Source organism: Psittacula echo, assembly GCF_963264785.1.
Source record: "Psittacula echo genome assembly, chromosome: 1".
NCBI lineage: Eukaryota > Metazoa > Chordata > Aves > Psittaciformes > Psittacidae > Psittacula > Psittacula echo.
This window is the reverse complement of record NC_137735.1, coordinates 101,793,776-101,808,866: the sequence shown is the minus strand read 5'-3', so window position 1 is coordinate 101,808,866 and position 15,091 is coordinate 101,793,776. Positions and strand designations below refer to the sequence as shown.

Below are 15,091 nucleotides of genomic sequence, written 5' to 3'. Positions count from 1 at the left end.
CAGGTGCATTTTATATATATACAATATAGTATGAGTATTATTTAATATTATGTATAGTCATAATTGTATAGAAATATATATCAATTACATATTATATATATAAAGAAGTGTTATGTCAGTTTGCACAATCTGCTGTTCAAAAATATTCTAGAATTTTGAGAATTATTTTAAGCACTATTTGACCTTTTTAAACGATTTTCCAACCTTACCAATACACCTCCTCTCTGTCCATTTTAGAAGAATGGAAACAGGTTAAAAAATGGAAAAGAATAGCTGCATAATCTGGCACTCAAATTGCAAACATGTCTAAGTTTGGTCTTTAGAGCAACGTAGAGTATACTGCACAAGCACTGATGCTGCAAGTCTGAGATGCCTTTCTCTAGCAGAAAAAAGATCTGACTCTTCATGTGATGTACCGAGATGGTTTTACAATGCAAAATAAATTCTGGACTTCCTCCACAGTTCTTAGGCAATCTAATTGTCTGTAGCTGGTAACAGTAAAGCCAGACTATTTTTTCCTTTCATTTCTTTAATTCATGATAATTCTTTATTGCTTCAAAATTACTGGCTGCAAGAGCTCTTACTAGTAGCTGTAAGTGAACTTTTTCATATAAAAATGGAAGCTACCTACAAATAACCAGGAACTAAACAGGTAACACAGACTTGTGTGTTGACTAGTTTACACTGCTCCAGGTTTAGACAACTAGTTTAAACTGAGCCTAACCAACCAGTTTCATGAGGTTTAACGGTGTCCTGAATTACCCAGTTGCCCACAGCAGATCTGGTTCAGAGTTGCTATTATTTTAGAACAAAACAAAAAAATTCAAAACTGTTTTTGTCTGGAAATTTAGGGGATGTGATCCTGAAAACAGCTTCAGAGAACAGTTGACATTTCTAGGGGAGGGGACTGTGACAAAACCAAAGCTGAATTAAACCCGAGTTGGTTACCACAGCTAGCTTGGTTTTTGCTTTGGTCTGGTCTTCCTCAGGGAAAGGCAAATGCATCAATGGATTCAAAAGTTCCCTCAGAAAAATCTAATTTTCTTTGCAAAGCCATTTTTCTTTTGCCCTGAAAGCCAATTCAATTAAACATTTTCTACCAGGTCTAAACATCTAGCACTGTGACAACTCGCTGTTTTAAGTGACTCCTCATAGGATGTTTAACATGTAAACTGCAGTGACTATTTGCTAAATTTATACACACTCGAAGAAGAAAATGGCACAGAATCTTGAATTAAAATTGTAACATGCACCTTCCTCAGGTCACTCATTGGACAAAACCTGAAACTAGTATTATTAATTTTCACTCCATAAACATATTTTTCTCTCCTTACTCTGCCAACTGTTTTTGCATCACTGAACAATTCTTTGTATTATATGTGGCAAAAGAGTGCACTTCCTCCCCCACTTAAACTATATCTAATTATTTAGATTGTCTGTAAACAAGTTTAGATAGGGAGCGTTTCTTATATCCCCTTCAGTTTTAGATGTGCCTTCTAAAGCACTTCTGTGAATAAGTTAAGCAGACTGAAAATTGAATGATCTGTAGTGTAAATTACACCTATATGGTAAAACATATGCATTACAGTGAACTTCAGTGTAGATACCTTGCCTAAGCTGACATAAGTGCTGGAAATACTACCTTCTGGACCAATTGTCCCAAGATTTTTGGTCCTTTTCTCCACAGTATCCACAAAATATTAGTTTAAGATGATACAACCTACTATTTTCCAGGCTTTCCAGTAACTGTGTTTCCAGTAAGTGCCAAATCAAGCAACCAAACTTGTATGAATAAATATATATTCACAAAAATACTCAAAAGATGTATATATATATATGCTGACTGACATTCTGTAGGGCTCTGGATTTTCAGCTTTGAACCTGTCAAACTAATACTTAGCCTGCTAACAGCCAAATAATTTCTTGACAAGTGAAAAAATTATTCATAAGCAGAAAAAAAAAAAAAAAAAAAGACTATCCCTTAATGAAGCAGCACAAGAAGAGAGCGGGAAGAGGATTTAATTCACTTCATTTTTGCATATCTGCCTTGAAAAGTGAAAATTACCAGAGCTGGAATCAAAGATTCTCCCATTCTGCATAATACATAATGCACAGGAGCAGTGGCACCTTCCCACAGTCACTAGTGACAGAAAAATTTAGGTTGGAAAGACCTCAGAAGTCCAGTGTCCTCCCCAAAGGAGGGTCAACACTGAATTCAGACCAGCTTGTTCAGGGTTTTGTCCTGTAAGACATTAAAAACCTCCAATGATGGAGAGTCCACCACCAATTTTTAATTATTTTCTTCTCACAGAGTTGGAATTTCTCCTTTCATATTTTGACCAGCACGTTCTTTCCCTGACCTGTATATAACCTTGGGTGCAGACGAGTCTTAGCGACTATAGACTCTAAGTCTTGGATTCAGAAATAGAGTCAAGGCTGTAAAAAGTTCCGCAACTACATGGGGACTATTCCTACACTTTAAATTAGGCAAAAGCTCAAATTCCTTGTGGATCCAAGTCTGAATGATGGCCTGTTTGAGACTGCCAGAATTGGTCTCAGTTCTAATTAAAGAAAGTAGAGATCCACACATTAACAAAGTTTGCTATTTAACAGGATTTTAATTTTACAGCAAATATAGTGACAATATTTGATGAAGTATGTACTCAAGACTCACATAAGGCTTGCTCTCCAAGTGTATTTCCAGATAACAAATGATTTTTTTTATCATCTCCATGAAACTGAATAGTGGAAGGATATGAACACCTCAATCACTTACCATGTGGTGTAAGAAGCAGAGGATGAGGTGAAGAATCTGTCCAAATGCTGATTCTGAATTTTGATTCACCAAGGATATGGTTGGGGAACTTTGTTGCAACACTCCAGATTTTCCCAGTGTTTGTCTTCAAGTCAAAAGCAGGATTGGCATTCCTTATTCTGAAAAGAACACGTGATAAAATGATGCCTAAATAAGTGAGCGTTTCAGATCTCTCCTAAGAATTAAACAAGAAATCTACAAGATACAATTAACACACAGTAGATAGAGAGCTGTTAGGAATAAAATTTTGCACAAAAGGAGGGTAAAATGGTAGCAATTCAAACTTGGTGAGATAACTGCACATCAGATAGAATCCATATAACTACACCTTTTACATCCATATAACTACATTCTACTAACGTAGGAAAACCATCAGTAAAATCTTCATGAACTTGACCTCAGTGAAGCCAAAAGGAGTTTAAACACAGACTTCAGTGTACACTGAGCACAGTAGAAATAAGAGAGCTCAAATATGTACTTGGAGAGTTTTAACATAAAACTAACCAAGAGCATGCACACAGACAGATGAGACTAGGACAACTGGTCAAAATGAATACAGGCACACGCTTTCTATGCAAAATCTTAAGAAGTCCCTATTTTCACAGTGCTCTAGAATCCAATCTGAAATCCTCATTACTAAAACCCTGGGTATTTATGTAAATACCTGTAGAGAGCAATAAGTATTACAGTCATTGAGTCCCTCTGATATACCATTACTTATAAAATATATTGCCCCTCCTTCTTCCAATTACCAAAGACCTGCAGAAACTAATGCCTCTTGAGGTATCATTTTCTAATGAACATTGGTTGCAGGTATTAAGTCTGTCATCTGAGATTAAACTTGCTTTTTAAGCAAATACACTTTACAACTGCAGGTACGGGTACATATTGGTCCAGATGAAGCTTTACATTTCACTAACTGGCCTGAATATTTTAGCAGCTAACTCAAACATCCTGTACTAAGCATACTGCATTCTTTATTTGTTTGTTAGTTCAAGCAGCATTTTGCAGCTTCTGAGTTGGCAGCACTTTATATCATCTCTGATTACAGTGTATTTTGAGCCATAGTTCTCTTGCATGAAGTTCTTCATCACTATGTTACCTCCTGCCTCAGGGCTACTGCCCAACTCTCTTAAACAACGGTATGAACTATTTCTATAGCATGAGAAGGAAAAAAAAGCCTAGGCTTCCAAAATTAATAATCCAATGAAGCAGCCCATTTCTTATAATGAAAAGCCAGGGGGCATGATGTATCAGTGGGGTAGAAGGAAATGAGGCTTGACAATACCTTCAGCATGAGATAGAATTATACTTACAGTAAAAAATCATTATATTACAGAGGCTGCTTTGGTGACCTATGTAGTCATTGTCAGTCTATTTCCTTTGCAAGCAAGATACACATAAAGCTTTCCCTTATCACAAAATTCACTCTTTTATTCAGTCCTTGGACTTCTTACAGAAACAGGTTACAACTGGAAACTTCACTACTCTTTCTCCAGCATCAGATTAATGGGCTACACACACACACAGGGCATGAATCACCTCCTGAACTTTCCGGCAATCATTCCAAAACTAAGCAAACCTCATCTCCTTCCCTGCCCCCACACTGCATTTTAGAATAATGTGCATAAAGAAATTTGGTTTTTACGCATTTCAAATAAAGATGTATTCAGTTTCAGAAAGTGTTGCTCATTTTGGCCATCTATTGTTTTTAAGTGATTAAAGGGTACTTGGCCTGAGCAGGTGAGCAAGACATGCCCATCACAAAATTCTGAAAGGTTAGGTCTTTCAAGGCATAACTGAAATACTACACAAGTATTTCATGAAGAAAGTCTTGTGCTACTTTCTTTCTGTGCTGCAACAACTCAGTGTATGAGGAAAGTGCTAACATTTAGAGAGATTTGTTATTGCACAGCATTTCATAATTTCGCTGCGGTGCAGAGCACATCCCTGGAGTCAGTAGGAGGTGGAGGAAACTGTATTTTGCAGCATTGAACCCTAAGGCTACCAACTTGGCATCTTCTGTTATCAAACTCACTTTAGAAAGCTACCCATGGATGAACATTCACTATAGGCTATGCCCACAGTTGCAGAAGTAACCTGATAAAGGCATTTGGAAAGCTGCTTTACGGTTGTGTACAATGAAATATTTCAATTATCAATTCCTACCTGTATTAATATTACCTACAGAAACATTTGATAGGTTTCTATCTGAGCCAAATGCTGGAGGTGCAAGTCTGGAAGACAAGAGTTTGAATTATACATCTCACCTCCGATACACAACAGCCAGTTATTGAGATTCTTTGTGACTCAAAGGATGCTCATTTGGAAAGACTGATATACGTTATTTACAAATTTATGACTTTTGCTGCCTTTTGCTTGCTGTGACATTTTGTCCTAGGAATGTTTTCACATTTATATGATAAAAGAAAAGCAAAAGTTGCTCTTATTTTCTGTTTAAGAACATTTACTAGTGATACTCACTAGTTACTGTAAAACAGGAATGACCTAATTCTATTAATCTTTTCCTACAATCAGAGTGAAAAGTTAAATGTATCATATTAGAACATTAAAAAAAGTGAATATCCCATTATGTGGAATGCGCCTTCATGCATCTGATGTTAGTAGAATTGGGTTAGAGTTCAGACTGATGAACTGTGGTGAAAAAAAGGAAACTGAGATGTATGTGAATAAGCATGTTTTGAAGCTGACCATCCATCCACCCCATATGAACATATAATAGATTCACTGTTAATTTCAGGGCAACATCAAACTTGATTTTTCTTTCAGTTCAGTTAAGAAATACATAAATAAAGTAAGTAAAAAAAAAAAAAACAACAAAAAAACAACAAAAAAAAAAAACCCACCAGCATTCCATTTTCCAACACTTTGCTGGGGTAAAAAGTATGCATTTGTGCTAACAACTTCATAGTGCGACCAGTGGATATCTACAAAGAAAAAGGAATCTGCACAGATGGCCTAAAAACCTGCATGTTTAAGTGGTCTTGGATTTCAATGCAATTTCTTTTTCTAAAGAAGATTAAGTAAAACAAGTTCTATCCCATTAAGTTATGCTATTACCTGTAATGGTAAACAATAATTAAAGGGCTTTCTGTCCCTTGTTAAGTCTGATTTGTCATCATGATAGCATGTAGTAATTCTGTTCCTTGTCAGTCAGTCCCTCCAACTCTTTTTTCCTGCTCTGAGCTATACAGGCACTAATATTGCCCAAGACAATGACAGGAAATTGAACTTAAGTTTCACACACTATAAACCATCAACATTGAAGAGTTAAGTGTACTTAATCACTGATAAAAGGAACAGATAAGGGAGAAAATATTTTTTGGAATTAACATTACCTTGTGAATTTTAATTTTTAAACCAAAATCAGGAGCATCTCATATTTAAGTAGGTACTAGAATTATGGCTCTGTTCCAGAAAGCACGGTGTGGTGGGTTGACCTTGGCTGGACACCAGGTGCCCATCAAGACACTCCCATTCTACTCATCAACAGGATGGAGAAAAGGGGAGAGGTGGAGTAAGACCAAAAAAACCAAAAGCAAAGACCATGCACAGAAGCAAAAGAAAACAAGATTTATTCCCTACTTCCTATCAGCAGGGGATGTTGGGTGACATGGTTTAGTGTGTGGTGTCCCTGCCTATGGCAGGGAGATTGGAACTAGATGATCTTAAGGTCCTTTCTAATCCTAACTATTCTATGATTCTATGTCGAGCCCACTTGCTGCAAAGCAGGTCCTCAGTACATGCAGCAGTTGTTCCAGAAGAAAATCTTCATAATAGCAACTTACCCTGCCACCCTCTACCCCTACCCCCTTAGCTTTTATTGCTGAGCCGACATCATGTAGTTTGGAATATCCCTTTGGTCAGTTTGAGCCAGCAGTGCTGGCCTTGGCCCCTTCCAAGATCTCACCCACCCTCAGCCTACTGGTGAAGGCGAATTGTTGCAAAGAAAGCTTTGATGCTCTGCTGCAAGGCTCAGCAGTAGTCAAAACACCAGTGGGTTATCAACACCTTTCCAGCTATACAATACACCAGGACAAATCACAGCACTATGAGGGCTGTTAGGGGGAAAATTAGCTCCACCTCAGACAGATACAATATACAGTTTTTTCATTACTTACTTCTCCACTGCATTGCAAAAAGCAACTGTGTTTTCATTACTTCCTTGATTTGCTTCAACCAGCTGGATAGACAAACCTGTAGCCTAAAAATACCAGAAAGACACCAGAAGGAACAGAGCTAAGTTATTTAGATCATAACAGAAACTGAAGGAGCATAAGGATAACCTTGCATTTGCCTTCATGAGAACTTTCATACCTTATTATCCCTCCCCTGACTTGACAGAGCTCCAAAATAAGCACAAATAGCCCCATTTTGACGGCACTCTAAATGCTTTCAGAGAAAAAACACAAAGTCACAAAGCATCAACTACCCTGGATTTAACGATTTTTTATCCCCCCCTCTGAGCAGAATGTAAGGAATAGCAGACAAAGCTTTCAAAATTCACCTGTGTCTGCACTCTAAATGCAGAAGATGTATGCTTAGTTTACAAAAAGGAGAGGGGACAAAATGAAGCTTACGGTGCAGTGAGTTTTAATTCTTATTTTCACATTTTCTGCCCTGGAAGGAATCTCAGGATCCCTTCAAACTCCATCAACCTTCCAGGTAAGTCCCTAAAACAGGTAACAGAAAACCACTATATTCTATTGAACATGAAAAATCCCTAGATAATTTCGCTACACTTGGAGAGCACAGGTCTGAGCCACTATTTTAGGTCAAAGCACTCCCTTCTCTGTTTGTCATAGTGCCCATAGTGAACATTAGCTCCAGGAAAGAGCTTAATAATATTGCATCTGAAAGTCCATTCTATTCTTGTACATAGAGACGTATAAAATGTTCCTCCGAGACACCAACTTTTAAACCCCTTCAGAGAGAGAAGGGGTTTAAAATGTCATGAATGTCACTGAAGAAATGAATGAAAATGTCATGACATGTCACTGAAGAGGAAATGGAGATATCATGGAAAGGTTTATTTTATCATTTTAATAATAATGTATATACAAAGATGTAAGTTTATTAAAAAATATAAATAATAAACCAAATTCAAGATTTTTTTTTCCCCCTGAACAAGCAAGTACAATAGGCATAAGAACATGCAGGCTGAGAAATTTTAGTTACAGTTTAAAAGATAGGATGACTATAAAAGATGAAAGATTTGTTGGGAGCTGGCTAGCAGGGAGATAGCAATGCCAGAACAGAAACCTCGAAAACTACAAACCTTTTATAGATACCATCAGTCTGGGGTTTCATCATATGTAGTACTTTCATTAACCACAACAGCAGAAATGTTAGGAGAATGCTTATGAAATGTAAAGATAATAAGGGGGCATAATCAGTAGAAGGAAAAACTGAAATGTCTGGTAGGAAAAACAATGAATAAGCCTGAGGGTTGAAATAAGAGAGTGAAATTAAATTTAGCAATACAAATCAGTGGTCCCTCATCCTTGATTCTATGGACAGCTGAAAAAGCTCTTTCAGGAGTCACTGAAAATATTGCACCTCCACTGGCCCATTTTATTCCACCTTGGTTAGACACCTGCTTTACAATTCACTTCAGCAGACAGGAATAAGGTTCACTATTTAGAAATTATAAATGATTTGGTTACAGTAATGGCCTCCCCAAATTATGTTGTCATGAAAAGCCCCACTACACAAAAAAACCCCAATAATAAAAACCCCATTCCTGATCACACTTCCACAAGGTAGATAGTTTTACAAAAAAGATACAGTGACAAGGCTCTAGAAAGTTTGCCTCTTGGGTGCTGTGTACCCCTGCGTTCCAGATGGAGGAATTCAAGCCCATGTCTCTGGCTGCATGGCTTGCCTGGTGCCTCTCCCTGGGACTGGGGATGTCAGGTGCCTTGCTGGTGGGAGCTGTGCTCTGGCTGCAGTGAAGGAGATACAGAAGTTGAACAGCCAAAAGGAGGAACATAAGACTGACAAGGGCTCTACAGAACTAAGGACCACTGGAGCCCTATGCTGCAAAGGAGAGACAACTTAAGACTACTCTACAGGAGCAGTAGTGGAGACTCCCACATGAGGGAAGGCTGGAAACCTGCTGCTTTCAGCAACAAAAAAAGGTTCCTTTCCCACCTGCAGCTCTGTCATTACAGAGCAAGTACAATGCCATGGAAAAGGGCATGGAAAAAGAGAGAGTGGATAAATAAAAACCTGAGAAAACCAGACCACAGGTGAGAAAAGGTGAGGCTGGGACACAACACTGAATAGGACTGAAGATATTAAAAGAGCAAAACCACAATTAGGAACTGAAAAAAACAAGGAACAGATTGTAATTAAGCAAGGAGAGGGCCAATACAGGTAAAGGCTAATTGGCCATGAGGACTTGGGTATGGATCCTCAAATTCATGGCTTGAAGATGAATGCAATCAAACAATTACTAAAGGATGGCAAAAAGGAGCTCTGTATGGAGAGAACTGATGACAACAGTGATAAACTAAGACAGTGCATCCCTGGATGACTGGAATCTATCTTTTCACTTCCACAGATTTCTCACATTATGCTACTAATCAAGTCACCTGAACCATCCTTCTCAAATATAAAAACTAAATGTGTATTTCTCATTTCTGAAGCACACAAACTGAAACCATGAAGTTTGGTCTGATGATTGGGTTTGGGTGAAAAAGTGAATTTTGCTAGTTATTCTGAAAAAATTAGATTCAAAATATCGTAGATGGAGCAGACAAATAGATTTGATACTTTATATGTTGTTTTCCAGTTTTCTTTCTAATACAGAGAAAATAAAATCTCTTTTTACAGGGATGTTATGAAGACAGTTTCTTTAGTATTTTGGAACATCTGACTTAGTGATGACAAGGCAGGAGAAAATTAATGTTACCTTTATTGGAGTGGACATATTTTAATTAGCACGCATTAAATAAAGCCTACAGCCATACAATTGCATCCAAGAACTACGGATAGAATGACAGCATGATTTCAGCTATGTGAGTATTTCATCTTGCGTACCTATGACCAATCTCGATGTTAATTTCCATGTTGCAGCATCCTTTCAATTTCACTCTGTTTGCAGTCTTGGTTCTCATCTCCCATTACTCAGATGCATCATTTACACATCCTGGACCTCACCAATCCAATCTCTGCTATTTTTTTTTTCTGTGGTGCTACACTTTTCCAGCTGTTCTGACAGTCTTACTCTGCATTAGCCCTGTCACCTCACAGCCCTTCTTACCTTCTCCAGAACTCCCAGCTCAGTAGCAATGAGTTACTTCTTCACAGGCTTTTTTTACCCTTCCCTATCTCAACTTTCACTCTCATTTTCCCTTTCTTACTATCTCAAGGTTCAGTTGGTAGCCCTTTGTCTTGGCCTTCTATCAAGATTTGCCTGTTTCTCCCTGAAGGAATTCCTGTGACCACACTGGTTTTTCTGGTACAAATCAATTCTTTCCTCTCTCCCATCTCTTCCTCTTCTACCCAAACTGCTCAAATACTTCCCTGACTTAATCAAATCCTTCCACACATTTGACTGTAGTCACCCTTGAGTCACCCATCTCTTCCCTCCCTATAATTCTCTCCTTTGTCACAGAAGCATTTGTGCCTGTTTGTCTGTGTCTACTTCCTCCAGCACCTCTTCTTCCTCCCATACCACAATTTATTCTCCTCCTGCTCATTTGTATCCTACTATTTTCTACTTTTCTTATGAGAAGGCTTGTTCATCATGATGCTTTAGTTTTCTTATGCTTTAGTTTTCCTACCATAAGCAAAAAGCAACACCACCCTTCTGTCTTGCCACCTATACAGGTCAAGTGAAGTTCCCGATGACTGGAAAAAGGGTAATATAATCCCCATTTTCAAAAAATGGATGACCCAGGGAATTACAGACCAGTCAGTCTTCTCTCCGTGCCTGGCAAACTCTTGGAGCAGATTCTCCTGGAAGGCATGCTAACGCACATCAAAAACAACAAGGTGCTTGGTGACAGCCAGCATGGCTTCACTAAGGGGAAATCCTGCCTGACCAATTTGGTGGCCTTCTATGATGGGGCTACAGAACTGATGGACAGAGGTAAAGCAGTTGACGTCATCTACCTGGACTTGTGCAAAGCGTTAGACACTGTCCCACATGACACCCTTGTTTCTAAATTGGAGAGACATCAATTTGATGGGTGGACCACTCGGCGCATAAAGAACTGGCTGGATGGCCACATGCAAAGAGTTGTGGTCAATGGCTCCAGGTCCAGCTGGAGACCAACAACGAGTGGTGTCCTTCAGGGATTAGTGTTGGGTCCAGTTTTGTTCAACATCTTTGTCGGTGACATGGACAGTGGGATTGAGCGCGCCCTCAGCAAGTTTGCCAATGACATCAAGCTGTGTGGTTCGGTTGATACGCCAGGGGGAAGGGATGCCATCCAGAAGGACCTCGACACACTTGTGAGGTGGGCTGATGCCAACCTGATGAAGTTTAACCATGCCAAGTGCAAGGTCCTACACCTGGGTTGGAACAATCCCAGGCACAGCTACAGGTTGGGCAGAGAAGAGATTCAGAGCAGCCCTGTGGAGAAGGACTTGGGGGTGTTGGTCAATGAGAAAATGAACATGAGCCGGCTTCAGTGTGCGCTTGCAGCCCAGAAAGCCAACTGTATCCTGGTCTGCATCAAAAGGAGCGTGACCAGCAGGTCGAAGGAGGTGATCCTGCCCCTCTACTCTGCTCTCGTGAGACCTCACTTGGAGTATTGTGTACAGTTCTGGTGTCCTCCCTCAACATGGAAAGGACATGGAACTGTCGGAACAAGTCCAGAGGAGGGCCATGAGGATGATCAGGGGACTGGAGCACCTCCCGTATGAAGACAGGCTGAGAAAGTTGGGGCTGTTCAGTGTGGAGAAGAGAAGGCTGCATGGAGACCTCATAGCAGCCTTCCAGTATCTGAAGGGGGCCTACAAGGATGCTGGGGAGGGACTATTCATCAGGGACTGTAGTGACAGAACAAGGGATAATGGGTTAAAACTTAAACAGGGGAAGTTTAGATTGGATATAAGGAAGAAATTCTTTCCTGTGAGGGTGGTGAGGCACTGGAATGGGTTGCCCAGGGAAGTTGTGAATGCTCCATCCCTGGTGGTGTTCAAGGCCAGGTTGGATGAAGCTTTGGGTGGCATGGTTTAGTGTGAGGTGTCCCTGCCCATGGCGGGGGTTTGGAACTAGATGATCTTAAGGTCCTTTCCAACCCTAACTATTCTATGATTCTATTCATCCCCTTCTCTTTTGTATTCATCGCTGAAGTTCCAAAATGTGGTGCCCAGGACTAGTCTTAAGTGTTCTTGTTCTCAGAGATATTTACCCTCCTGCCTCCCCATCTGTCTGGGTCTGCATATATTTAGTTCTATAGTTCTCCCTATTCACAGACATAAACCCAAGTCAATCAAGTGTCTCTTTCCTATTACTTTATGATACTATGATCACTGGGAGTTAAAAGCAGAAAGTGAACCTAAACTGTCATTTAATATTCATGGTGCAGAGATATCCTGTAGGCTATTTCAGGATTCCTGTAATGATCCAGAATGCTAACAAGGATTAGAGAAAAGGGGGGATTTATAATTTTCTTTTCCCTCCTCTATGTCACGATTTTGAAAGAAAGAAAATGAGAAGAGATACAACATCAGAGTGTCATGGGACTCCCATAAGACATCATTATTAAAAACTGCAAAACCACGAATGGAGCTAAGAACTCTTGATGGACGGAGGAAAAAAAGGTAGAGCATTTGTTTCACAAAGACAGCTAATGACAGTCTGTGTCATAGGATCCAGCTTCTGCAGTTACAGTAAATTTAAATTTACAGAAAACAATTATACATGCATATATATGTGTATGCAGAACATGAAGGCAGGACATAGTATTTTTCTCTGTCAGAATCAGGATATGTCAGCCAAACTAGACACAGAGACAATAGTCTGGCTCAACAGAAAAACAGATTCAGGATAATACATCGTTATTTTGAATCTCAGGTTTCATATCAGACCATAAGATTTGTTATCTTCTCTCTTTCAAACACATCTTACTCTACATTTCTGTACTTATCTCTCTGTGGCAGTTTCATGGTTCAATGAGCCACAAAATGAGCCCATTGGAGCATTCTAGACCATAATCTAGATTCTTTTCTGGTGTAAAATGCTTTTGCTTCCACACAGGGCCTAAATGTTTTATTTTTCACAATGTCTTTAAATCAAGCATTTCTAATTCATGTTGCATCAGCGTGAGCAAATACACAAAGTGCAAGGACACAAACAAGAATCAAGAACTTTAAGCACTTTTAATATGAGAAAATTTAAATACCTCTCTGTCATGTCCAGAGCTCCTGGGCCAGGTAGGTTCTATGTCACATCTTCTGGAAGCGTCAGTTAAACAAACTTCTTCATTTCCACTTTCATCTTTCACTTCTTGTCCAAATGGATAGTTGTCTAAGAAAACAGGACTTCGAGCATCTAAGTTATCAAAGCCTGTCTGAAAATTCAGATTTGTGTTGCCTCTTTCCACATTTGAATCAAACACATTTGTGACTGGTCTTAAGTTATTCCCTCTATAGAGTTCTCTCTCCTGACTGTAGGAGTAGGGAACCACTAGAGAGAAGTTTTCGTAATCAGGCAGTAGAGAAGACTTGAAGTCAACCGCTGGTGACACTGTGCCTTGTTGCCAGTGAGAGACAGGATTTCTAGGGTGAAGCTCACCATAAGCAACTAGAGGCTGACCACAAAACTGCTGGTCAGGCATGTTCAGACCAAAGACATCTGATGGGAAAAAAATTTCTTCATGATGACGTGAACGTGATGAACCATAAAAAAAATATTCATTGCTGACTTCATCAACTATTCGATCAAATCCTAGACTGACCTCTCCAGCAGAGCCAGAATGGTATACTGGGTAAGATGTTTGGTTCCCAGCATGTCCTTCATCAAATTCATTGTATGAGAAAGGCAGCCTCCCAAAGTATGCCATGGCTGATTCTTCTCTTCAGTCTTATTAATCCTCAGGGAGGTTTTACAATAGTTCCAAGGTCAAGAGTAATGTTCAGAACAGGAGCTACATACCCACTGAAATGAAGAACAGAATAAAAGTTAAACTCTAAAATATCTAGTATAATGAAAGCAATACATTTCTTTGGTCTTTTCTTGCTTTAGAACTTTCTCCACATGGTGGAAATGCTTTTTTAATCTGCAGCTTGAAAAGTCTTTTGCCTGATCCTCATTTGAGTACATATTTATTATTATTATCATAAAATAATAATAAAAAATCCTTCTTATCATGGACTCCTAAATAGCAGTAACAGGATACCTGAAACAACTGATCTAAGATATTAATTCTAACAAATATTGCAGCAAATCTCAGTATTATCAATTATTTTACATTTGTATAGCACACAGTGCAGGCATCTAAAACAAGCAGGTAGGAAAGCTTTTGCATTATCAATTTAGTAGCAGTTTCATTTACATCTTCCTCTTCTTTTGTGCCTTTAATGTCTTCATATTCTACCACTTTTTATCCTAATGTAATCATTTAAGTCAAAGAACATTTAAGATATGGCTCTCCAAACTAATATTCGAAACACTACATCTCAAATGCTTGGATATAGCATATGTAAAGAAACTCAAATATAAATAAATCAATTACAGACTTTTTTTGGTTTTGTTTTTCAAAACAGATAAATTTTCAAAGCCTGTATCTTTTTTAGTAAATTAACAGGCAAGGGCATGAGCTTCTGCAGAAACTCATCATCACTCATGCTGTTACTAGCAAACTTCTTGATATGATTTCAGCATGTGCCAAGTAGTACTATGGTTCAGATGGGCAGCACGCACTGGAGACTTCTGTCAGTAGGCATGAGGCTATCTTTTTCAGGAAGAGAGTTTAGTTCTAAAACCAAAATCTATTCTGGGCCACTTGCCCTCGAGGCCTTGGCCTGTTTCATTTACTGATACAGATGTGGCCTGAAACACAAAATGTAGTACAAAAAGTACACAGTTGTGTTGGGTATTTTGTCTCACAAAAAAAAAAAAAAAAAAAAAAAAAAAGGGAAACATCTGACTTAATGCTGCAATAAAAAAAAATATTCCCTAGCAGGAAAAAAAAAAAAGCCCAAATAAACCAGCTATCGAGATAAATGTGCACTTAGAAATTGCTAAAGTTAAGCTCCAAAACCAGCTTTTCCAATATGTCCCCAAGATCTATATTG

The 15,091-nt window shown here is 38.9% G+C and overlaps 1 protein-coding gene across 1 annotated transcript in view; it reads right to left on the bottom strand.

The window, feature by feature from the left end:
- Positions 1–13,857, bottom strand: part of PIK3C2G (phosphatidylinositol-4-phosphate 3-kinase catalytic subunit type 2 gamma) — a gene marked incomplete at both ends in the record, with an annotated part of 207,943 nt that extends 194,086 nt beyond the window's left edge. The window contains 3 exons of the mRNA XM_080619939.1: positions 2,777–2,934; positions 6,958–7,040; positions 13,198–13,857. Coding sequence (XP_080476065.1) covers positions 2,777–2,934; positions 6,958–7,040; positions 13,198–13,857 — 901 coding nt within the window. The remainder of the gene's footprint in view (positions 1–2,776; positions 2,935–6,957; positions 7,041–13,197) is intronic.
- Positions 13,858–15,091: the final 1,234 nt, after the last annotated feature.